Below are 25,838 nucleotides of genomic sequence, written 5' to 3'. Positions count from 1 at the left end.
CGTTCACATCTCACCTATAAGTGTTGTTTTAAATTCCTGGGCCATTCGCTACCCTTGTTTTTGAGTAAGGCTATGAACCCTTATCTAGAAAATAGTTACAGAAGATCTTCCAGACACCCTCCACCACAGCTATTTTTGGAACAAAGAGCTCATTACAAGGTCACTGTAGGCACAGAACCCAGCTTTCTGCCATGTCTTAGCCACTGCACCACACTGCCTTTCATTGTGACTAAGCCTGTTTGGGTTACCTGTAACAACTACAAGCCACATACCTCTCCCACAGCCAGAGAGAGAAACCTGGATACTGGATCACCAGCACTGTACAGCTGAATAATAAATACTTGTGTAACCCTGCGGGGAAGTGTCTCCAGAACAGCTGGTCAGAAAATGTATTGATGTTTTTTTCACCCATAAGAAAACTTTGACAAAAATGAAGAAAAATTCATTTTTATCCCAACTTTCCATGGAAAACTTCAAGTTTTTGAAGAAAAATTTGAAACCATATTATTTTGTTCAAAACCTAAAATGGTTTGATTCTGAAATGGTGCTATGGTGCCTCATGGGTTTGTAGTTCGGCTGCTTCATTTTCATCGTTAGCCTGGAATCCCGATTTGGACCATATCTTTTATGAAATACCATCGTCTCTCTTCTTGGTGAGGGAGGCCATACATCATGGGAATCATATGATTGCAGGGTATCATGAGAGATGTTGTCCATCTGAGGAGCATATACAGTATACATTTCCAACCTTAACTCTGACTAAACATGGAGAACAGAGTGAAAAATACGAATATGTAAATGGAGTGCTTCACAATTTCTAACTATGTAAAGTATTTGGAGAAATGGAAGTACTGTAATTAAATCACAGTATATTTCTACTCTTTTTAGAGACATGGGAAATGACAACAAGAAGTCAGAATTAAAGTTAGAAATATATTTCGGGTAATTAATTAGCAACATTACAGTAATTGTAATGATATTTTAAAAATGAAAGGTAGAGTTGCTGAAAAAGATTGGACTATTTCTTGACACAGTCAATTATTTGACAATTCCTCACCTGTATATTTTCTAGATTTTAAAGCATTGTATTGTTCTTTAAAAATTTGCTTACAGCAACCTTAAATGAACATAAATGTAGTTTTCTTTCCTTGAATTATTATTGGAGTTTTGAGAAAAGACTTGCCTAGAAGGGAATATGAGAGGTCTTATTTTGATGTAAGATTCCAGTGCATCATACTTCAATTTAGCTTGTCTTCAAGAATTATCATAACATATATTGCCAGGCTACTTCTACAGGGTGTGGGGGGACATACAGGACTCATAAGGTCTAATCCAGTGCCCATCAAAGTCATGGGGAAGACTCCCCCTGACTTCAAAGTGAGTGTTGGATTGGGCCAATAGCACAGGGCAGCAGAGCCCTCTACATTTAGAAAGGTTATGCACCAAACTAAACATATAAGAAAAAATTCTGCCCTCAGAGGTTTCCTTACAAGATTCAATCCTGTCTTACTTCAGAGTTATGCAGCCATAATGGCATTGAAACTGAGAGTTACATCTGTGTCAAACTGGAGTAACTGAAGGGTGAGTCAGGCCATACATTTAAAAACTGTAACTGATTTGCGTGCACAGCCATCCAGTGAAATGTGCAATGATTCATTTGACGTCTAAGCTAAATAGCAGTCTCTCTCTATTGCTTAACTGTAGTCTCTGAAAATTATTACACAATGACTACACTGAAAAATTCTCATCAAGAAAGAAAGCAGTCTATCAGGAGGGAATTTTTTGCTAGGAAACCTTTTAAAAAGCCATCACACACATTTAAAATTAAGTCAGAACTCAATAGATGTCCCCTCCCTCCCTCCAGCCCAGTTTATGTTTTAATGCTTGTATACGTAAACTTTCCCCAGATTTTTAAACTATGGAAACCGTCAGGAAGCCAGTTATACAAAGATGCCATTTTGTTTTATTCAAGAAAAATACACATTTAAAACAGAAAAATACTATGAGGAAGAAGAGACACTGAGCATAGGCAACGCATAGTATTATGGAAACATTGACATGAAGAGTCCAGCAATTCTATGTCCTCTTCATTCACTGCCGGTTTCCACTGTCCACAAAGGTGTCAGATCATGTTGGTGATGGCATGTTCTGCTCATGTGTGAGTTTCTAGATAGGATCTCTGCATGTGGGTAGATGGATTTTTTCACAGCATGGGTTTGGAGGAATTGCTGCAATTTTTGAAGGAGTGGAAGTCAGAATCCAGGACCAACTTTCCTCTGTCCCTAAAAAATAAACAGCGGAGGTAGACCCCTGGGCTAAGTCAATGCTCGTAAGCTTTTCAGGGCAACCACTGTATTTAGATGAACGCAGGTAGAATGTATGCCTGGGCAGGGAGTGGGAAAGCTTTTACAGAACTCGGTCATTATCAGAACAGCCTAACAGTTGAGTGGGCAAGGAGTGAGAATGATTGGCTGAATTGCTACTAGAAATGCGACGGATGCAGGTTTGGAATATTTTTTTAAGGTGAGCTTTAAACATCTCGCCAGCAAAAGCATAGATCACCGGGTTCAGGCAGCAGTGGATGAAGGAGATTGATTCGGTCAACTGCAGGGCCAGCGCTAGCCTTTGGCTCGTCTTGCAGTCGTTGATGATGTGCAAGTTCTGCAGAGAGTCTAGAAAAAGCACAATGTTGAAGGGAGCCCAGAAAAGGAAGAAGATGACCACGATGATGAAAATCAGCTTGATGGCTTTGATCTTGTTCTGGTTTTTGCAGCTCTGCAGTTTTTTCAGGATGTGGGAGTAGCAGTAAATGAGGATGCTGAGCGGGATCAAAAGGCCCAAGATGTTGATTTCAAACTGAGTGAAAAATCGCCAGGTCTCTTTGCCTGGAAGATATTTGGGGACGCACTTGAGAGACTGTTCAATTTCCACTTCTTGGGTAAACGCCATATTTGGTAGGGCAGCCAAACCAGCCGTCATCCACAGGAGTAAGCTTGTAATTATGCCACAAGTGGCTGTCCGAACTCTCATAGCATAGACAGCATGAACGATTGCTATGTACCTGTCTATGCTCATGAGGGTTATAAAGAAAATGCTACTGTAAAAGCCTATGTAATAAATGCCAGCCATTATTTTACACACTGCATTTCCAAAAATCCATTCTTCTGAAGCATAGTGAGCTTGAAATGGGAGGGGGACAACAAAGAGCAGGTCAGAGATTGCAAGGTTGAGCAAACACACGTCAGTCATAGTGGTGACTTTCTTCCTAGTCAAGAGTACACATATGACCAAGGCATTTCCCATTAAGCAGAAGACAAACACCAGGCAGTAAACTATTGGAAGAAACAGTGATTTAAACCTGCTGAAACCATTGCCCTCACTGCAAGGAGAGGTACCTTCATCATACACATAGTTATATTCTGTGGTGTTTTGGAAAGGGCTTGTAACAGTCATCTTTAAGACCTGTGCACAAAAAAGAGATAATTACTTGATTATGGGTATGGAAGGGTTGCAGAAGACTGCATTTTGCCATAGTTACTCATGCTGAATGAAATCAATCTGGCTGCTTGAGGAATAAGGTATTAATCAGTGTAAAGGCTTGTCTAAACACAAAATTATGCCGTTTTAACTAAACTGGTTAGATAAAGCCGTGCGAACCTCCCCCGAACTCAGTATTAATGCCGTTATGCTGGTATAGCTTACTCCCGTACGAGAAGGGAAATAAGCTGTATCAGTAGAATATGCACCTTTACACTAGTATCACAGCAACAAACACACTAGGGGTTAGATCAGAATAACTCTATTGGTTTTAAAAAAAAATGCACCTCTGACGTAGTTATACTGGTACAAACATTGTGTGGAGGCCTGCCCTAAGCATAGTGGAATCCAGGTCTCCAAGTATTATAATAAAGAGCATTTTACTGAGAAGATATATAGCCTCATAAAGGTCTGACTTCTGATTGGACAAACTCTGACTAGTGATTTTTGGGTGATTAGTTTTTGGATACTTCAACCTGAGACAACTTAAAGGGAGTCAGATTTGCAGAATGTGCTGTACGCCTGCCCTTTAAGGAGGACCTGACATATCAGCAAAAACTATGAAAAGCAATCGATTTAGAGAGATTTTTTTTTCTAATTCGTAAAACATTTGCATTTTTCTTGCCATAAGCTTGAAAAACAGATTCTTTGTTTCTTGAAGGTTCATCCAGAATTTTGAAATACATGGATAAGAAGAGCAAGGCATCATTATTATTTTGACATAGATCATCCACTTTAATGGGGGGGAAATATTTGGGAGGGGACTCAGAGGAAGCAGATCTTCACGAGGATTTTCTCACAGAAACCTGCACTGTCCTATTGGGGAAGTGGGGTTTGTCCCTGTTAACCTGGCAAATTCCCTCTACCTCTGCATAAGCTCTTTCACCATTGGAAGGGTGCTGCACCAAAATGGGAAGATCTGGTAAGGGAGAGTCCCTTTTGTGCCTGGGAAGGAGAGATGGACAGGAAATCAGGACTGTAATTTACAATCTAGTCCCTCTGTTGATGCCTGTCATTCCTCATTCAAATCTAAACCTTTCATGTGGCGTCCCATAACAGTCAATCAGCATATTATGTACAGAGAATCTCTTTCCAAAAATTAAAGATCTATTTTCATGCAAAGATCTTTAGTTAGAAATAATAAGGAATGACAGAAGACCAATGCATTTATGTTGTCTAACCTAAGTCTCTGCTATACGTCCAACATAATTAACATATAATTCTATAATTATGTTTAATATTTATTAAGCAACAGATTTATGTAGAATAAATATATGCCATGTGAAATAATATATAAATAGAATTCATCTGATTCTGATCTTATCTACACCCATATAATCCAAGAGCAAGTTTACTAAAATGAACAGGAGATGCAGGTGCTCAGCATCTCTGAAGATTAGGCTACTGTTATGCTGCTGATACCCTCTTCTCATCTTTCTGACTTCCAAAATTCACTGTTTTTCATGGAGGATCTCTTCTCCCTTCTCCACCTCAGTTGGCCTAACAATCAAGTTGAAAAAGTATCGCTTTCTAGAGTATCTAGAGACAAGTATCTCTCAAGGTGTGTCTCCCCCTTGTCAACTATAGTTAGCTAACTACAGTTAAGATGACAGTATATTTAATAGAGATGGATTTTACCTTTGACTAAGGAGGCAGGACTTTGTTTGGTATCTGTTCTAGTGTATTGTCTTCCTCCCTTGGTCACAGATGTGTCCAAAATGTCTTTTCCCTTGGTGGTGGAGACTGATAAGCGTTTGTGATGTACAGATGCCCAACAGCTACGGAATAAGTATGGAGGCAAAACTGCTAGTTCAAGAGATAGTATAAGATAAAATGAGTAAACAGGAAAAGGTGAACATGAAAGGATTTAAAAATAGTTTCTGCGAGAAGGTATCAACCTCACACTCTCTGAAGTGAATAGGTCTACGCATGTGAGCAGGTGCTCTCCAGTGTGTGCAAAGGTGCACAGTTGACTCTCTTGCCTTTAGCAAAAAACACAGCACTATGGCCACCTCCATAATAGAAACTAAGACCCCTTAAAACCTATGCCAGGGACAAGTAGTGCCAATGAACTGCAGGTGTAAATTGGTGTAGCTCTGTTGAAGTCAATGGAATTACACCAATTTAGAGCAGCTGAAGACCTGGCATGTAATTTCCAAAAAATATATTTCGTTTCTATCTTGTAACTGATATCAGCCAACATGCTAGATCTAGCCAAGTACTGTTTTTACGCACCTGTCTATTAGTGATGTACAAACTTGTTTCACTGAGATACGAAATCACATACACCTACACATAGAATCATAGAATATCAGGGTTGGAAGGGACCTCAGGAGGTCATCTAGTCCAACCCCCTGCTCAAAGCAGGACCAATCCCCAATTTTTGCCCCGGGGGAGAGATTTGCTTATTTGTTTGAGTACATTTTGGTGCATGCAGTCCATGTGGTTTGGGACAAAATACTGGCTCAAGTGGAACCAGGATTGGCTTCAGATTATGATAGTTTTATATAGTGCTGTGTAGTGAGGTGGGGTGGCCTCCCGAGGACCCGGAGTGGGAGGGTCCCTGCACTGAGCCCTGGTGGGCGGGACCAGGGACTAGTTGCCCCTCCCCCAGGAAGTGGGTGGGCGGGGCAGGAAGTATAAAAGGCGGCCCGGAAAGTTCCAAAGCGGAGGGTGTTGTGGGAGCAGAGGACTGGCCTGGGCCATCAGGGCCGCTAGCTGATTCAGACCTGAAGGAAGCAAACAACTGGCTTGGACCACTCAGACCGCTGTCGGTCCTCACCCCAGAGGGAGAGGATGACTGGCCCGGCCCACCAAGATATCCAAAGACTTGCTCACGGTCCCAGAAGCCAGGGGTGGCAGTCTCCCCTTCCTCAAGCCAGAAACCTGAGCCTCAGACTCTTTGTTGCCCCTCCTTGATCCAGGACCTGGGCTAATTGACTGATTATTTGCTGCTCAACTTGCACATCGGGCTGAGCCTCAGAATCTTTGTTGCTCTGCCCTGATCCAGGGCTGGGGCCAATTGACTGTTTGTTTCCTGCCTGGCCTGGGCTCCAGGTGCGAGCGGAGACCACTTTGTTCCCCATGGTGGCTGACATATCAGTGACGTAGTGAGGTGGGTTGGCCTCCCGAGGACCTGGAGTGGGAGAGCCCCCGCACTGAACCACTACGTGCTGTAAAAATATATACAGGACTTTACAATCCCAATCCACACACTCTTCATCCACAGATCTCAACAGTGGGTAAGGATCATTCTCTCTATTTTACTGTGAGCAGAGAGGTGAAATGTCTTGCCTAAGTGGGTGAGTGGTAGAGCCAGAAGAAGTAGTATTCATTTGTATGATGGTAACATCCAGAGGCCCCAGTAGAGATCGCTGGTATGCACTGCACAAACACATACAGAAAAACTGTCCCAAAGAGCTGACAATCTAAACAGATAAGAGTGACAAAGGGTAGACAAACAGGCACAAAAGTGAAGTTACCTCCCAAAGCTCATGCCATAGGTCAATGGCAGAGCCAGGAGCAGAAACCCAGTGTCCTGTTTTACAGTCCACAGTGCTATCCACTGGACCATTCTAGCTTCAATGGGCACTCACCCCCAAGATCTTATAATCTAACAAAGACACACACACCCTGCCCCCAGATACAGAAGAGGTATGGAGGTGGCTGGTAGGAGATCAGAGTAGGCAGAACTACTGAAAGAACTGGGTTTTAAGGATGAGAGGAAGGGCATTTGAAATAAAATAGAAGAGGCTGATTGTTTCTAGATGGCAATGTGAAATAAGGCATACAACTGAGTCGGGGGTAGAAGATAAAGGGCTAGTGAGAAGAAGTGATGGGGAGGAACACAGGAAATACAAGGGAGAGTGGGAGTAAATGAGAACAGAGACATAAGGTGGGGGTGAAATTATGCAGGACCTTGAAGACTTTGGAGTTTGTGATAAAAGAGAGGATGCTAGTGAAAGAATTAGAGTGTGGGGAGGAAGATGACCTTAGCAGCTGCCTTTTGGATAAACGAGGGTAGAGAGAGGTGAAGGGAGAAGGTTACAGTAAGGAAGCCAAAAATGTCTAAGGCAAAGGTAAGGGTTTTAGTTGTATGGAGGGAGAGCAAGAGATGGTTATAGAGTGGGGCATGTAATAGGATTTAAAAAGTCAGGGGTAAAATTCTCAAGTGCACCTAACTCCCATTTTCACAAGTGGCTTAGGCAAAAGTAAGTGATGTTGGGATCTGGGAGGAAGAGTGGAGAGAGGAGAGGAGAAAGATAAATTCAGGGTTGGAAAGTGAGAGTTTATGAGGGGAGAGTCAGATGGAGCTGTGAGATTAGACACAGGTAGATGTTAGGTTAGAGAGTAGAGCTGGGTGACATTTTTGGTTGAAACATTTTTAGGCAAAAAAATAAAAATAAAAAAATGCAGATTCGGCTATGCCAAAAAGGTTTGTGAATTCATGTTGGTTTTCCCATGGTAAAAAAAAAAAATCCAAAAAATCTAAACTTTTCATTTTGACACTTTTGAAACAAATATTTCTGCTTTTAATTCAAAAAATCTTTGCATTTTGAAATTTCCTTCAATTTTATGACCCTCCTCCCCAAAAAAACCCCTAACACTTCAAACAGATGAAACATTTAATTTCAGATTGAACAAAATGCTTCATTCAACAAGGAAGGGTTTTTTATTTTTCAAAATGGCCAGTGAACCGACAAAGTCAGTCGTTTACCTCTAGTAGAGTGGTAGATTAATCACTGGCAAAAGGCGGTGTTTAAAACTGTAGGGGCAGATGGAAGTCACACAGGGAGAGAATACAGTGTGGGAACAGGAGGGAGGAATGACGCTGTTGGATGATCATGTTGTTTCTAGTCAGACTGAAAGTGGAGAAAAATGTGTTAATCCACAAACCAGTAAGAAGAGGGAGTAAGAAGGGGCAGGTCAATGAACGGTCATGGGTGGAGGGGGAGGCCAAAGGCCCACTTGCCAGAAATGAATCTGAAACGCTCTCGCTGTGCTTCTTTTGGTGGCACCGCTGATAGTGCAGCCTTACACCTTAACACTGGTCGAATTCAATCACCCATCTAGAAAAACATGCCCAGATTCTAGCACGTTATCAAGCTCATTGTGCTTTCCCTGTGGAGGGGAAAGTTATTTATAGCAAAGCAACCCAAGGAGCCACAGAGATACACAGCTATGTTTTCTTACATCCCAACAGAATAAACTCAGTATTAGCAGCTGTGGGTCACATTTGGATCCAGGTGATATGCTGTACTTTGTGCTCACAGCAACGTGTCTGTAAGTTGCAGCAGAGAAGTGGATCACATGGACACTACAGCTTTTGTAATACACATTGTGCACAAACATCCCAACCAAACACCAGGCTTTGCTGCTTCAGAAGAGACATTTGTGACTGAACGGAAACAGCTTAACTTTCACTGCAGGACAAGCCTCCTGGTTTGCCTTGTTTCCATAGTGGACTCCGTTACAATCTTGACATTCATTTACACACTGCAGGAGCTGAAGTACCGTGGTATTTGTCATATTCCCATCTTAATGATAAGGAATACTGCAAGTGTTATAGCTGAAGGAAATTTTTCATGTTGGTACATGTGGGGGGCAGATCCTCAGCTGCTGCAAATCACCGTAGCTCATTGAAATCACTGCCCTTTCACCCATTTGCACAAGCTGACAATATAACCTTATGCCCATTTATAGCTGCTGAGATTCTGTCCCTAGAATTTTAATTGCACCCACCTAGCGTATAGAACCATAGGGTTAGAAGGGACCACAAGTGTCATCGAGTCTAACCCCCTGCCAAGATGCAGGATTTGTTGTGTCTAAACCAGAGGTGGGCAAACTCTGGCCCACAGGCCACATCCGGCCTGTGGGACCATCCTGCCCGGCCCTTGACCTCCTGGCCGGGGAGGCTAGTCCCCGGCCCCTTTCCCGCTGTCCCCCTTCCCCCGCAGCCTCTGCTTGCCGTGCCGCCATGCTCTGGGCGGCGGGGCTGCGAACTCTGCCGGGCAGTGTGGCAGCGTAGCTGGCTCCGGCCGGGCAGTGCGGCTGCCAGACATGGTGCTCTGAGCGGCATGGTAAGGGAGTGGGGAGCAGGGGGGTTGGATAAGGGGCAGAGGGTCCTGGGGGGCAGTCAGGGGAGAGGGAGTAGGGGTGGGTTGGATAGGTGTGGGAGTCCCGGGGGGACTGTCAGGGGGCGGGGGTGTGGCTAGGGGTCAGGAAGGTCAGGGGACAGGGAGCGGGGGGGGTGGATGGGGTGGGGTCCCGGCGGGGTGGTCAGGGTTGGGGGGGTCCCAGGAGGGGACGGTCAGAGGACAAAGAGCAGGGGGGTTTGGATGGATCGGGGATTCTGAGGGGGGCAGTCAGGGGGCGGGAAGTGGGAGGGGGCAGATAGGGGGCGGGGGCCAGGCTGTTTGGGGGCACAGCCTTCCCTACTCATCCCTCCATACAGTTTTGGAACCCCGATGTGGCCCTCAGGCCAAAAAGTTTGCCCACCCCGGTCTAAACCATCTAAGACAGACGGTGATCTAGCCTCCTTTTGAAAACCTCCAGTGAAGGAGCTTCCACAACCTCCCTAGGCAGTCTGTTCCATTGTCCTACTGTTCTTACAGTTTGGAAGTTTTCCCTGAGATTTAATCTAAACCTGCTATGCTGTCATTTGAACCCACTGCCCCTTGTCCTGCCCTCTGTGGCAAGAGAGAACAACTTTTCTCTCTTTTTTTTTTGTGGCAGTCTTTCATGTATTTGAAGACTGCTATCATGTCCCCCCTTAATCTGCTCTTTTCCAAACTAAACATTCCTTCACCCTTTTCTCATATGGCTTGCATTCCATCCCGTTGATCATCTTTGTTGCTCACCTCTAGATCCTTTCTATACATTGGTTGTTACTCGCACAAAATTCTCTGTTACTCACAAACTCAAGGGCACCCACCTGTACCCAGTTCCTAGGGCTCAAGGCATAACCCTCTTAATTTCGGCACCCACACCCTTTCCCAGTTCCTAGGGCTCCAGGCAAAAAGCACCTAACTTTACCCCTCCGTGGGCTCCGGGTTCTATTCCCCCAGGGCTCCGGGCAAACACCCTTTTCCTGTGAACTCAGAGCAAATACCCTTTCTCTGTGGACTCTGAGCAAACACCCTTTCCCTGTGGACTCAGGACTTAATCTTTTGTGGGCTTACAGAGTCTTTTACCAGTGAAAGAGCCTTACACAGTAATATACTACATAACCTCTATTTATTAACAATCACCAAAACCAGACTGCACACGCGACACATACAGTGCTCACCACTCCCAATAAGACAGATGAACTTTTCTTGATGGCCAGTCAGGACCAGGTCATCAGGGGAACTCCAGTTTCTGCACAGTGTCATTGGCAGAGTGTTAAGGTCTGGCAGCTCTGATCTTTGGGGCTGTGTCCTGGAGTTGGTACCCAAAGAACTTCCTTTTGGACCCCAGTTTATATAGTGAAATTTGAGTCTTTTTAGCTATACCTTAACCAGTCATTATACTAAAATTTTACTAACCAATCTTAACATAGTGTAACAAAATTCCCTAACCAATCCTATCCCACCACCTTAATTAATTTACAACTAGAAAATTAATTATGTAACAGACAGAAACAATTAAAGAACCAGACAGAGACCATACAGATAAACAGTAGGGAAGTGGGGACCATAATGACAAAATAATAAAGAAATGAGGATTTCACAACCATAACTATTGAGAAGTCATTTCTTGACAGACAGAATGCTATCAAACTAAGTTTTCTTTCGCCATCTTAAGATCTGTTTCTTTATCTGATGATAGTGGGTGCCATTAGGACGGGGTCTCCTTCCTGACTGCCTGATATCACATTGTTTTAATGTAATTTAGATGGAATGTGAAGATGTGACTTCCTGCTTCTCAGCTAATGGCTGCTGCTTGGCTGCTCTTTTAATCTGGCTGCAGATGAAGGCTTTAGGCTTTAGGCCTTACAATATGGCTGGAGACAAAGGCCTTATCATTACATGGTGACCAAAATTGGACACAGTAATCCAGCTGAGGTCTAACCAGCGCTGTGTCACCTCCCGTGACTTGCATGCTATGCCTCTGTTAATGCAACCTAAAATTGCATTTGCTTTTTTTGCAACAGCATTCTGTTGCTGACTCACACTGAGGTTGTGATCCACCACAACTCCCAGATCTTTCTCAGCAGTGCTGCTGCCAAGCCAGTTATCCCCCATTCTGTACTTGTGCTTTTGGTTTTTCTTCCCTAAGTGTAGCACTTTACATTTGTCTTTGTTGACTTTCATTTTGTTGTCTATAGCCCAGTTCTCCAATTTATCAAGAACCCTCTGAATTTAAATTCTACCCTCCAAAGTGCTGGCACCCCCTTCCGCGCCCCCAGCTTTGTGTCATAAGCAAATGTGATCAGTATGCTCTCTATTTCTACATCCAGGTCATTAATAAAGATGTTAAACAACACTAAACCCAGAACACATCCCTGTGGAACCCCAATTGAGACCTCCCTCCAATCTGACATGATCATCATTCCATTAATAGTTATTCTTTGTGGTTGTTTAACCAATCATGTATGCACTTAATGGTAGTTCCGTCAAGCCCACATTTCACGTGGGACTGCGTCAAAAACTACTTTGCTGACCACCAAATTGAGAACAGTTACTGTCAAAAGTTTTTGTTTTTTTTAGAAAGACACTTAAACCCCTTCTTCCTTGTCATGGACTCACAGGTCGTGCCCACTCTTGGCCCCGTATGGTCCCTGTGGGGGAACCCCCTTCAGGGTGACAGCCCTTCTTGGGGGTCCACTCTCTCTCAGGGGTTAAGCCCCTCTGCCTCCTGGAACTATACGTCTCTGAGCCTTAGCATGCCTGTCTCTTGCCGTGGGCCCCCTCAGGGAGTCCACTTGCTCTGGACCCCCGGGGCCTCCACTCCCAGAGGGAATAATGTAACCCTGTTCTCTAGGCTGGAGCGACTCTCAGCCAGCGTAAAACAGGAGGGCTTACCAGTAAAAGGCTAAATATTCCCTGAACCAGCTTGCCACTGCACCAATCAACTAGAAAGCAGCAGAAATGTTTGATCTTCTGCCCTACTTCCACAGGTTTCCAAAGGTGGCTACACCAACTGAATCATGCCAATTTCACCCAAGAAAGATAATTCTTCCTTATCAATACTAGACATTGGATTTATGACAGCTGGTTTTTCAAAGTGAGGCACTTTCACTTTTACAGAATCCCCAACTGTGCTGGGTGCTTTACAGTTCAAATGGTCCCTGAGAGTTTATGCTCTGTTCTTAGGCTATATCTACACTTCCCTGCAGTTCAGAGTCCAGGAGTGTGAATTGCAGAGTGCACCAAAGAACTGTGCTTTAACAGCCTTTATGGATGACGCGGGTCACGGTGTGAACGAAAAGGTTCCAAGTTTATATTTATGTAATCATGTCTGAAGAGTGATTTGAAGAGTGATGGTGATTTGTGCGAGGAGAGGGGTTGCCCAGAAATTGGAAGGCCAGAAATTGGAAGGCCTTCTAGGCATGGTCAGCACTGTGACAGAAGACAGGCAGACGGATTTAAGAGAGATGGACAAATGTGGATTGAGGCTGGAACTGAGGAGCCAGGATGCAATGATAAGAGACTAGTCCATCTGCTATGGAGGGCGTGGAAAGCAAAGACAAGAAGTTTAAACTAGATGTGTTGGAGACTGAGTGAAGGGATTCAAAGTGGGGCGGTGATGTAGTCATATTGCTGGGTGAGGAAAACAAATGTGGACTCTGTATTTTGGGAATCCATTGCCTATCTCCAGCTAACAGTGCAATGAATTAGCTTCCTCAGCTGCAGTGGTCTACACCCAGTGTTTGTACTGATTTAACTATTTCAGGTAGGGCTGTGATTTTTCAACAGAAATAGTTATGTCAGTACAACCTCGAGTGTGGATACAGTTCTATCAGTATAAAGATGCTTTATTCCCCTTCCCTCACAGGAATAAGTTAGATCTCTATAATGGCATCCACACTAAAGGGTTTTACCATTCTAACTACACCAATATAATTAAACCGATACAACTTTTGTTTTTAGACAAGCCCTTAGACACTCCTGCTACCACCCTTGGGTAGCAGCAGCAGCTTACCGCACAGAAAATGGTTGTGCTCCAGGTATTCCTCAAATGCATATTGCTGAGAACATTCCAAACAAGCAGCTGGTAGGGTTGTTAAGGTTAGGATCACCTGATGTTGCTTTACATACAGCTTTTCACTGCAGACAACAAACAACACAGGGGTCCTACACATGTTGACATCAGCAGCTTTACCCATTGTCTTAGATCCATAGAACCTCACGAGAAACTTACCAGATACTAATACACTGAAAACTTCCTATATGGTTACTCATTCATAATAACATAAGCATGAGCTGAAATTCTTTCTTCATACAACATGACCATACATATTCTGGAACAGAAGGCAGCCAGCAATCATGTACATACCATGACACGGGGATCTTTGAGGAGAGGGCATTGTTCTCCATTCTGCCCTACTCAAAGATCATCATTTTCTCATCCTGAGACCCTTTGCTCTTGAATCACTGTTGTCCTGCACCTTCTATAATATTTGGTGCCAATGCAAAATGAACGCAGAGCAAGTTCAAACACCAACAAATCAGACTGCTCACATATTGCCCCCACTCTGCGCACATGTTAATGACTACATAGGTTGTAGTCCAATAACGAACTGGTCCCTTCAGAGGTGCCACCAAAGAACTGAGTGTCATTGCCCTCTGCCTGAGTAAGCATCATTAAGTGGTCAGCCAGAAGTGTCTTGCAACCCCACAAGATTAATAGAAGCAAACAAGCAAAGGAAGTAAAAGATGCATGCTGGAGCACTGCTTCTGCAGGATCAGGATCAACTCAAACATATTGTGGGTCCCCTAAAAACTGACTGATTGCCCCACCCATTTAGCCATTCAATTCAGTTCCACTGGCAAGGAAAGTCGTAGATGGGCTTATTTGCGGGAAACCTCCCCTCCAGGACGCCCAATCAGATTTTCACATCAAGCAAACAGTTTGTCAGCCGGTATCACACATCATTTCACAGCCATGATGCAATTTACTTCCAGGTTCCCAGTCATTCTGGACTGTTGAGTAGAGAAAAAAACCAACAAACATTTGAATCTTCATCTTTCCACAAAGGGTCTTAATTTTTCCTTATCAGAGTCCAGCCTTTCAAGTATGCTGTCTTTGAGCTACACTCTAGAAACTGGGGAGAATTCCTCCTGGGACTCAAACTTGGCTGATGTGGCTCTGCACTCTGCCAATACAAGGCTGTGCCTTAAAGGTGCTTAGCACCTTGCAGGATCAAAGCCTTTTTGAGACTCAGTTTCCCAGACTGTAAAATGGAGATCAAAAGTCCTATAGTATCTCAGGTATGTCATGACATCTAGGGCTTCCGGCCAGGTGCAGAGGGCCCTCAACTTCTACTGCAGTCAACAAGAATGGAGAGCCATCAACACCCTACTACATCAAGTCATTAATAACATTGGAGCCAAATTTTCAGATGCAATCAGTCATTTTGTGTTGCCATGTTTTTGTGCCCAACTTCATAGAATCATAGAATCATAGAATATCAGGGTTGGAAGGGACCCCAGAAGGTCATCTAGTCCAACCCCCTGCTCGAAGCAGGACCAATTCCCAGTTAAATCATCCCAGCCAGGGCTTTGTCAAGCCTGACCTTAAAAACCTCTAAGGAAGGAGATTCTACCACCTCCCTAGGTAACGCATTCCAGTGTTTCACCACCCTCTTAGTGAAAAAGTTTTTCCTAATATCCAATCTAAACCTCCCCCACTGCAACTTGAGACCATTACTCCTCGTTCTGTCATCTGCTACCATTGAGAACAGTCTAGAGCCATCCTCTTTGGAACCCCCTTTCAGGTAGTTGAAAGCAGCTATCAAATACCCCCTCATTCTTCTCTTCTGCAGGCTAAACAATCCCAGCTCCCTCAGCCTCTCCTCATAACTCATGTGTTCCAGACCCCTAATCATTTTTGTTGCCCTTCGCTGGACTCTCTCCAATTTATCCACATCCTTCTTGAAGTGTGGGGCCCAAAACTGGACACAGTACTCCAGATGAGGCCTCACCAATGTCGAATAGAAGGGAACGATCACGTCCCTCGATCTGCTCGCTATGCCCCTACTTATACATCCCAAAATGCCATTGGCCTTCTTGGCAACAAGGGCACACTGCTGACTCATATCCAGCTTCTTGTCCACTGTCACCCCTAGGTCCTTTTCCGCAGAACTGCTGTCTAGCCATTTGGTCCCTAGTCTGTAGCTGTGCATTGGGTTCTTCCGTCCTAAGTGCAGGACCCTGCACTTATCCTTATTGAACCTCATCAGATTTCTTTTGGCCCAATCCTCCAATTTGTCTAGGTCCTTCTGTATCCTATCCCTCCCCTCCAGCGTATCTACCACTCCTCCCAGTTTAGTATCATCCGCAAATTTGCTGAGAGTGCAATCCACACCATCCTCCAGATCATTTATGAAGATATTGAACAAAACCGGCCCCAGGACTTGTGACACCTAAGGCCTAATTTCTATTTGTATTGCCACTGGTAGCTGTGAGTCTTTGACAGCTCTGAAAATAAGGCCGTAGGAGTCTCAAGCTGCCAACCTCCCCCCGCACAAAAAAAAAAAAACATAAAAAATGAAAGCCTTGCAAAATTACTGAAGGCTTCTGAAAATGTTGGCCCTGAAGGTTAGTAAAGTGCTCAGAGATCCTCAGCTGAAAAGCCTTATGGAGGTTTCTTGCTGTTTTCTGAACAGTCAAATACTTTCAAACCTGATTTCACAATTGGTAGAGTGACAGTTTCCTGTCTGACATGTAGCTGTGCGATCGCCACACTTCTGCCGTGACTCACCATTGGGCACCTAGACTGAGTTTACTGTGAAGATTTTCAACACTGTTTTTTATCTTGCACATTTCCTGAAAAAGGTGGTAGAAAATGTGTTTCCTGAAAATGTAGTACGTGAAAAAGAATAGCTTAAAAAACCCCATAAAACTGCAAAATGAGCACAACTATCCTGCAACTTCCTGTTTAGAGATTCCATATCAATATAAGTGCCTACTTATATCTTATACTTAGAAGAAAGGTGGTGATTTTAAATGTGTACATGGCTCACGTAAAGGTATTTGGTATTTTTATTCCAACCAAGATTGGGCTCCATTGAGCTAGGGGCTGTGCATACACAAGCCCCAAAGAGTTTACAGCCTAGATAGAGAAGGCAGACAAATGCTGGGGGAAAGGAGTCGTATCATCCCCATTTCACATAAGAAACTGAGGCCAAGAGAGATTAAGGATGACATCTAAGGCATAATTTCATTGATTTAAAGGTCGGTGTGCGGCTAAGCTCCCTGGTCATCTTTAACAATCATCCCCAAGCAGCTTGCCCTGGGTTACATACACAATGAGTGGCAGAGCCGGGAATTGAATCCTGCTCTGCTGAGGCACAGGCCGGTACTTTAACCACAAAGACCAGCCTTCCTCTAGTTCAAATAATGGTTTTACATATCCAGATCTTGATATTTCCTTTGATGAATTGATCATTCCCCATGACTTTGTCTGTAGATTTCCACAGTAACAGTCTTGGACAGGACGGCTCTCTGGGCAGAGCACAGTTTTGTTTCTGGCTCAGACAGCGGGCACCCGAGATTGAACATTATATTTTATTTTGTCAATGTTTCTTTAAAGAGAGAAAATATTCCAAGCCCAGTAATTAAATATGACACCCCCCAACTACTGTCATCCAAGGCTGTCCAAGCATTTTACAGTTGATGCATCTAGCCTCCCAATATCCCTGTGCGAGAGAGAATTATCCACATTTTACAGAGGGGAAACTCAGTCACAGAGAGGTGACGTGACTTGCTCTAGGTGACACAGGGAGTCAGCAGCCGAGTCCGGGCCTATAACAAGCACAGCATGGAGGGAAAAAGACAAAAATGGGCATGTAAGAGCAAATCTTACCTCAGGGGCAGGATTTGGAGGGGCTGTGCAAGGGGACGTGCTTCCTCTCTATAGTCTGGCTCCCAGCAATGTGGGAGTCCCAGGAATGTTGTCAGACAGGGATACTGGGTGGGATGAGGTGAGGGGGTCCACTATGATGCAGATCCTCCAGCCTTCCTTCCTGTGGAGATGCAGGGGTGCTAGGACTGTGAAGGTTTCTTCAGTGTAGGCTATGGCACAGCTTGCCTTGCCCCAGTGGAGATCCCCAGCACCCAGCCACTCTACTAGGGATGGGAACTTCAAGGATGATTTGTGCTGTAATATCAGAACTACATGTCCCCTTCCACACTGGTCCAGTGATGGACATTATCCAGCTAAACTGTATGGAAGGCAGTGGTTACACTCCAATTCTCAGCACTCCTTATCCTATCTCAGGGCTGTGGAAAGACTTGGAAAATGTGATTACAATTAGAGATAAGCCTGAATCTGTTCTGAAAAATAGCAGGTGCAATGAGAGGTTTTTAAAGCAGACTGAGTTGATGGAAACAAAGCTAATATGACTTCAGAAAGAATATACAGCAGTTATTCTTTTCTTATCATTTCCAGATTTAGAGTCAAGTTTTCCTAATGCACTGAGAGTATCATACTAAATTTGAGGTCTCTGAAATTTCAGGTAAGTGTCACAGAACAAAGCATGACCTTTTGCTACTGAAAAGGCAATACATTTTGTAAACGAAACACAGAATTTCTATTCTCTCTCTGACTTTTTACTGAAACTTTACAGCAATTTCAATACCTATCAGAGTTTCACACCTCCCATGCTTGTAAGTTAGGTTAAATGTCTGAAATCACTAGATCTGAGGAGAGTCTTCTTAGTTGGCATGTGCACTCAAGACCAGCCTTTACAGATGAGACTGGTAGCAACATGTCTATGTATCTTGGATAGAGGAAGCTGTCTTTTGTGATACTGAGAGATTTGGGAACCAGATGAACCTGAAACTTTTGTCCAAGTTTTGGAGACAAAAGACCCTTCTGGGGATGTCTCAGATGCTATTGACTAGCATAAGGTAAACAGGGTCTTTTTAATTTTGTGACAGTGCTTTTGTGCTTGGTTGTTGGAAATTGATTCCCTACTTCCAACTCTGTGCTTCTTGTTTTTATCTTATTTCATCCCAGACAAAGGAAAATTCTTTGTACCAAGACAAGCCCTGCTGAGAATGAAGATGGTGAATTTTGGTAATTGAGTGCTGATGATGGTGGTTCAGGTTCGGAGGTCAGTTTGCAGAGACTGGAATGCACTTTTAAGAGTTTGAAACTGGCATAAAGAAAGATAATTTGGGAATCTTTTGTCAGTAAAAAGAAAGATTATCACCATATTGTAACCAGAGATGGGCCAAGCCTAGGACTAGTTCTAACTACACCTACTTCCTTCCCCCACACCGCACTCACATCCTGCAAAAAAATCCCCCAAAAGTTTAATCTCATCAGTTTTGTATAATTATAGTGCATGCATATCCTAGATACTATAATTAAATCAAATAATGAAAAAAATCCATTGTTTTAAATCTCTGAAGGGTATTTTGATGAAATAATGATAACTACTGACTACACATAGTACAGTGATGTAACTTTTAAATTGATAATAGTAAATAATAATTTACATTCCAATAGTGCATTCTGTCCAAAGGTGTCAAAAGAGTGCTATGAATCAGCAACTGAACCAGCACTCTGGTCACTGGTTAACCAATTACACCCCTGTGGGGTGAGAGGATGATTAAGAAGTGGAGTTCCTGATTGCCCAATCAGATTGGGACTGGGGAGCTAATGAGCTAATTATCCCACTAACAAGGAGGCTGTATAAAAGAACGCAGGAAGGCAGTGGGGGAAGGAGACGCTGGGGCAGACAAAGGCAAAAGGTTTATTAACTAGGAAAAAGCAATAAGAGAGTTATTTACAGGTTAAAGGAAACAAAAATATACACAGATTAATTAAATCCTAAGAGTGACAGAGTGTTAGTAGTCTGTCAATTCAAAATGTCTTTCAGGACAAACCCAGGCTGACCCTGGGATCTCTGCTTTAGTTTAGTCTCTCTATCCCTGTGAGGGTTCAAACAGCAAAGAGATGAAAAATTCTCATGTGACCCTGTTTTATCTTTTACATTTAGTCTTCCAGTCTATGAGATGAGCTCACTTTAAAGGATTCCTATCCATTACCATGAATAGATGCTACTCTGGATACTGTAGCAGGTTTCATCTGGTTTTCCATACTGGATCTTATAAGTGATCATTGGCAAGTAGACTGGAAAAAAACTGCTTTCACAGCAGGACAACGATAGCTGCAATTTAAAATGATGGCTTTTGGCTTTGCACCAGCCATGTTTGAGAGTGTATGGAATGGAATGCCACTCTAAGTCAATTTGTTATACCTACATGATATCCTGAAGTATGCTAATATCTTTGAACAGGAACTGAGACATTTAGAAATGGTCTATGATAAGCTTAAAATCCAATCTCAGACTGAACCGAAAGAAATACGAAATGTTCCAAAAAGAGGTAATTTACTTTGGACATGCAATCTGTGAGAAGGGAATTTCCACCAACAAAAAGAAAATTGATGTTGTACAGAACTGGTCAACTCCCCGGACATTCACAGATGTGTAGAGTTTTGTAGGGCTCTGCTCCTATTAATCTGTGGTTTTGTCAATACTGAGTAATTATTGCATAAGTTAGGTGAGAAACAGTAAATGTTTTTCTGGTCACCAGAGTGTGATTTAGCATTTGCAGAATTGAGAAGGAATCTTGTGACTGCTCCTGACTTATCTGACCATGTTTCAAGCCCCTTTAATATTAGAAACAGGCATTAGAGCTAGATTTATAAAAGTATATATACGTCTAAAAATGCAGAGAGGTTCTTAGTGGCATTTACAAAAGCTGGTTAGATGCCTACTCTCAATGAAAGCCATTGGGGCACAATTTGACAGAAGAACATACAGACCACTTGAGATGATGTCAGAGAACGGACCTGCAGCTTGGCTGCTCCCACCATCTGAGAATTAGCTATCAAATCTGAGGCTGGAAGAGTTGTAACAGTAATGACTTCCCCATTAGAACAAAATGGGCAATGTCTGTTCCAACTAGCAAACTCCACAGAAACAATGAAAATCTTCAGTTGTCTGTTGAAAGTATCCTTTTTCAGTTAGCTGTCAGGAAATTGGGCCAGGAAAGGAAAGTAGGTGACACCGTCTTCATTTCTATCAAGGACAAAGAGCAGAGCTGCGATGGGGGGTGGATATTACACTGAAAGGTTCTAATGTAGCGGTGAGCAACCTGCGGCCCGTGGGCTGCATGTGGCCCATCAGGGCAAGCCGCTGGCAGGCCGCCAAACCATTTGTTTACATTTCCATGGCCGCCTGCAGCTCCCAGTGGCCATGGTTCGCCGTTCCTGGCCAATGAGAGCTACGGGAAGCGGTGGCCAGGCTGAGAAAGGTGGGAGGAAGAAAGCTAGAGAAGTAGCTGTAAGTGTGACCCTAAGAGGAAGCAGAGAGACGGAGCTTTCTGAGCACAGGACTTCCTGGAGAGGCCGATTTGGGGATTTCTGAACAAGGAAACTGCCTTTTGTTGTCTGTTTCTATTGTGTTCAGGGAACAAGGATTTTGTGTACATTCTTTTGTAACTAAGCACGATTACACTAAAAATATATGTGACTCATATAATTGATGTGATCGTTCCCTTCTATTCGACATTGGTGAGGCCTCATCTTAGTTCTTACTAGCTGTGAAGGGTTATAAACTTGAACATTTGAAGCTTGAACATTTGGAACTTGATCTGCTTTTTTTCCCTAAATTGGGGCTCTTTGGAGCCAAGCTTTTGAAGTCAGTACATCTCTAAAACAAAACAAAACAAACAAACCCAAGACAGGCTACATGACAGCTACGAGGAAAGCTACGAGAGGATGAGAATGGCTGGGGAAAGCTGAGAGAGAACCAGAGAGCAGTGTCAGTAAACTGAGTGAGTGTTTTGCATGAGCATCAGACTAATAAGGTTTTTTTGCTCACCACAATTCACCTGTTTTCTTGCCTACTGCACTGATCTGACTGCTACTTGAGGGACCAAATTCTGATCTGTTGCACCGGTGTGAATGCAGAGTAACTCCCTTGAAGCTAATGGAGTTAACTCCATATTTACATGGTGTAAGTGAGAGTAGAATTTGATCCAAGAGCAGCTGTTCAGCTTTGGGCAGGTCTATTTATTATACCATAATGGGGGGCAGCCAAGCTGAAAACCTGCTTTGCGTAAGTCTATTTGTGCATGACTAAAGTATGCCTGGGTTTCTTCTTTTGGCATTCTGGCTGTGCTGATGGCTTCTGTTAGCACTTCATGCTCTTCCCATTTGGTGTCTGCCTAAAATGTGCTGGGCATTTACATATGTACAGAAAGATGTGGCTCAGGAAGGGATGAGACAAAGGGGTCTGTGTGCAACCATTGCAACTTATGGATTCTGGAGGTGGTTCTAATTTATGCCTGATTACCCTGGACTCCAGAGGACCCCAACCAGCAGCCAGGAACATCTCAAATGCAGAGGTGCTCCAGCCATTGCCCATTTTCCCCAGCAACTCCTTGTCCACAAGGGGCTGGATGGGGGAATGGTCTAGAGCTCTTAAATGGCTCTACACCTGAGAATTCCTCTGATTCAGGGGGAATTCCCAGGTAGCCACTTAAGCTGGTTCACTGGAGTGGTTCAAAACAGCTGGAGTTGGAGCCCAAATCTGGCCTGTGGTCTCTGCACTAGACAACTTGCTGTTGAAGGACCTGATTCTGCACACTGAGTAACTCACATAAGTCCTCCCATTGCAGTCCATTGGGCTGTTTGTGTGAGTATGAGCTTTCAGCATGACAAATGGCTGTAAAATCAGGCCCTAAGTGGACAAAACAGACACAAATGGAAGTTTGGGGGATATAGCACTAGATTCCTCCCCCCTCTCCTTATTCCTGTTTTTCTTTTTGTGACCTTCAAATACATAAATAAAACCCACTGTATTGGACTGTCATTCTGACTCCCAGTCTGACATCAGGACAAAGTTTTCTCCTGTATTTTCTTTTTTTGTCTCTCTTCATTTTTCTTTTGCAGCTGAACAGGGCAGAGCCTACAGTTTACATATATGGGGTCAGGTTCAAACTGTTGCAAGCAGATGGTACTCTGCTGACTGCAGTATAGTTGCTCCTATGCACCACTGGGTCAAATACTGGCTGGGTATTTTAATTAGGAATTTATCCAAAAAATTGTCCCAACCGGGGGAGGTCCTGTGTCCTGTTATATTGATCTCAAAGGCCAAAAGAGTTGAAAGTGTTACGTTGGACAGTGACTAGGCTATGTTAAGACCTTTGACTCATTTATTCCATTTAAATTAATACAATTCCCACCCCTACTCCCCAGAAAGAAAATCCCACCCATTCTTCTTAGTCAGCAATGGGGCATGTCTGCAAATGATGTTCATATGGTCTCTTTTCTGGAAACATTTCACCCTCCCCACTCTGCTGCAGATTATTCATGCTGTGAACAGCATTAGGGGACGGCTGCACTCAAAGACCATTACCTATGTGCTCCCATTTTGGGGGGAAGCATGTGAATTTGTCCCAGGTAGAAGAGATGGAATATGGGGGTGTTAGACCCGCAATAGAGGTCTTCCTATGGGATGGGGAGCAAGCAGATACTGGACACAGTGTTGGTATATAATACTTTAAATGCTCTTTATTGATAAAAAACAAACCTTAATCACTCCACATTCACATCCCAAACATACTATACCAGAGTCCAAAGGTCAGAATGGTCCCGATGGGACCTGAAGTTTCTTTCATCAGAAGACCATAAATGCGAGGAGCTGGCAAAAACCACATCTATATCCACACGGGACTCTGGATCAATAAACAGCTCTGATTTTCAGAAATCATATGCACGCATTTATAGTCCGTTCCATCGCATCATTGGTTCTTTGCCTTTGTTTACTAGGCCTTGTACCCGCACAATTCCAAAGAGACAATCCTGGGCGGGCTGCTGTGATCCAAGGCATCCATTTCCTTCAATCTGTATACAATTTTATGTCAGTCCATCGAGTGTTATTTCCTTTTCTGATGATTTTCTGTATTTTTCTTGAAACATCAAATTGTTTTTGCACAAAAAGTTCTACTAGTCCTTAACCTTAAGTCCTTGCTTGGGTTGCTAACTTGGAACACACGCATTCATGTCAAGCATGCATCATTCATACCAAGCCTCAATGACCTATAACATATTACATAAATATATGAATCACAATGTATATTGATATATATCTATATCCCAACATTCGGAAGTTATGTTCTATGCAGGTGCTTAAACAGTGTCCTTTCCTGAGCATCTTCCAACAATACCTTGAGTGACATGACTCGCATATGTCATGTGTTGTTCCTTCTCTGTTCACATCAAGGGGAAATTGTATATGGATTCTTTGTTGATTGGTTTTCTTTTTTATGAAAAGTCATGAGCTTTTATTAGTGAACACTGAGGCAAGGCAGTGTGTCCTGTCCTTGGAACATAAAGTGGTCAGGTTTAAAGGTGTCTCTTACATCCTGTGGTAGTGAGTTCCACAGTCTTGAACAGCACACAAGAAAGCTCTCCTCTTGTGGTGTACAGCTCTTTTGTGCCTGAGTGGCACAGCTGTCAACTGCAGTCCTTGGCAGAGAGATTTAGACAAATTTTAAGTATCCAGGGCCTAAATTACTCAGAGTCTTGAATAGAAGGACCCAGACCTTTACTTTGGATGTGATATTTTGTGGGAAGCCAGAGTAGTGAGCAGAGGACAGGTCAGATGTGCTCCCATAAGGCACATGGCTGAGGAGACAAGCTATTAGATGTGCTTTTCTCAGGGCTGAAGTTTTCATGCCCAAGTAGCCTGCATTGCTGGAGCCCAGTTGGGAGGCAATGACACTACATATTGGTTTGGGTCATTCGGTCTAATACTGACCACCTAAAAGTAAGACTCTTGCTATCAACTACAAGCTCTTCCCCTCTTTTACCAAAAACTGAGAAAACCTGGTTTCATTAAACTAAATTTGGCAAAGATTTGAGCTGGGTATCTACCAGCGTTAAAACAAAGTTCCCTGAGTTTTGAAATGTTTTTTACTGACCAGATGGGAAAGAAACCAAACGATGTTATAAACATCACATGGTTTGGTGACAATTACAACAATTATGGTTAAACACTGTTAATGTTTGTAGTGTGGACAGGGCATTCAGATAAAGTTTTTCCATATTCACAGATGGTGGTAAGAACTTAAGGAAAACAGACAAATAAGAATTTTTTCAATCAGACAGATGGAGCAATAGCAACATTTCAGTTTAAGTTGGTGTTTGGTTTCACAATTATTTAATTTAAAGCTCAGAGAGCCAACAAAAAACACACAAGAAACAGACTGTAGTACATGAGTTGGTTCCTACTAAAAGATGACTAAGGCCTTGTCTATACTTAAAGTTACATGAGTTCATCTTTGAATCAGTTTAAAATCAGATCTAGTTAAACCAATGCAAAAACCTTCAGGGACACTGAAGTTGATTTAAACCTGGGTTATGTTGATTTAACTTAATGTGGTACGCCATAGGGAATTATTCTGAGCTAGTTTGATATAAACCAGGTTTGAACTGAATTAAAGTGTATACAAGAGTGGAAACAGAGTTTTGAACTGGTTTTACTAAGTCAATTTTAAATCACACTTTTAGTCACCCTTTCAATATAGAAAATGCCTAAGACCCCAATTCTTTGAGGGCTTCCGTGGAGCGCAGTGCAGGTGCAGGGTTCAGCCCACGCAGAGCTCATTGCAGGATTGTGGTTTAAGACTTTAATGGTTTGCATAAGCAAGAAAGACTATTGCATCTTACTGGACAGATGCAGCACTGGGTAAGAATTCAAGGGATATCACTAAAGGCTGGTGAAAGAAACAGGCAAAGCTCTATCTTGCTTTTGAAAACAAACAAACAAAACAACAAACAAACAAACAAAATACTATTTGTTAAGAATCAAAGCAATTTTACAAATCACGATCCATATATGCACTAGAAAATGTTACATTCGCTATTAGAAAAATGAATGTATTGCTTTTTTGTTTAGTCTTTTTGGCAGGTGAAATTTTTACTTTCTTTCGGATTATAAAAATGTGTTTGTTAGCGTGTAACCAGGCTGCAGTCTCAGGATGCCACGGGCTGATTGTGTGATGATTCAGAGAAAGTTTGTCATTGGAAAATAAGAAGGCTGCAGCAAACAGGAAGAGTTCATCTTCTGTCTT

At 43.1% G+C, this 25,838-nt stretch overlaps 1 protein-coding gene across 1 annotated transcript; it reads right to left on the bottom strand.

Moving 5' to 3' along the window:
• Positions 1-2,406: 2,406 nt before the first annotated feature.
• Positions 2,407-3,453, bottom strand: LOC140906024 (C-C chemokine receptor type 8-like). Its single transcript, XM_073329520.1, has one exon. The coding sequence runs from the start codon at positions 3,451-3,453 to the stop codon at positions 2,407-2,409; it is 1,047 nt and encodes a 348-aa protein (XP_073185621.1).
• Between the last annotated feature and the right edge of the window lie 22,385 nt (positions 3,454-25,838).

Source organism: Lepidochelys kempii, chromosome 2 (genome assembly GCF_965140265.1).
Source record: "Lepidochelys kempii isolate rLepKem1 chromosome 2, rLepKem1.hap2, whole genome shotgun sequence".
Taxonomy (NCBI): domain Eukaryota; kingdom Metazoa; phylum Chordata; order Testudines; family Cheloniidae; genus Lepidochelys; species Lepidochelys kempii.
The sequence above is the reverse complement of the archived record's forward strand: the minus strand, read 5'-3'. Positions and strand labels throughout refer to the sequence as shown.

Bases quoted from the DNA above. Each gene is read 5' to 3' on its own strand.
- LOC140906024 (XM_073329520.1), bottom strand. From the start codon at position 3,453: ATGACTGTTACAAGCCCTTTCCAAAACACCACAGAATATAACTATGTG.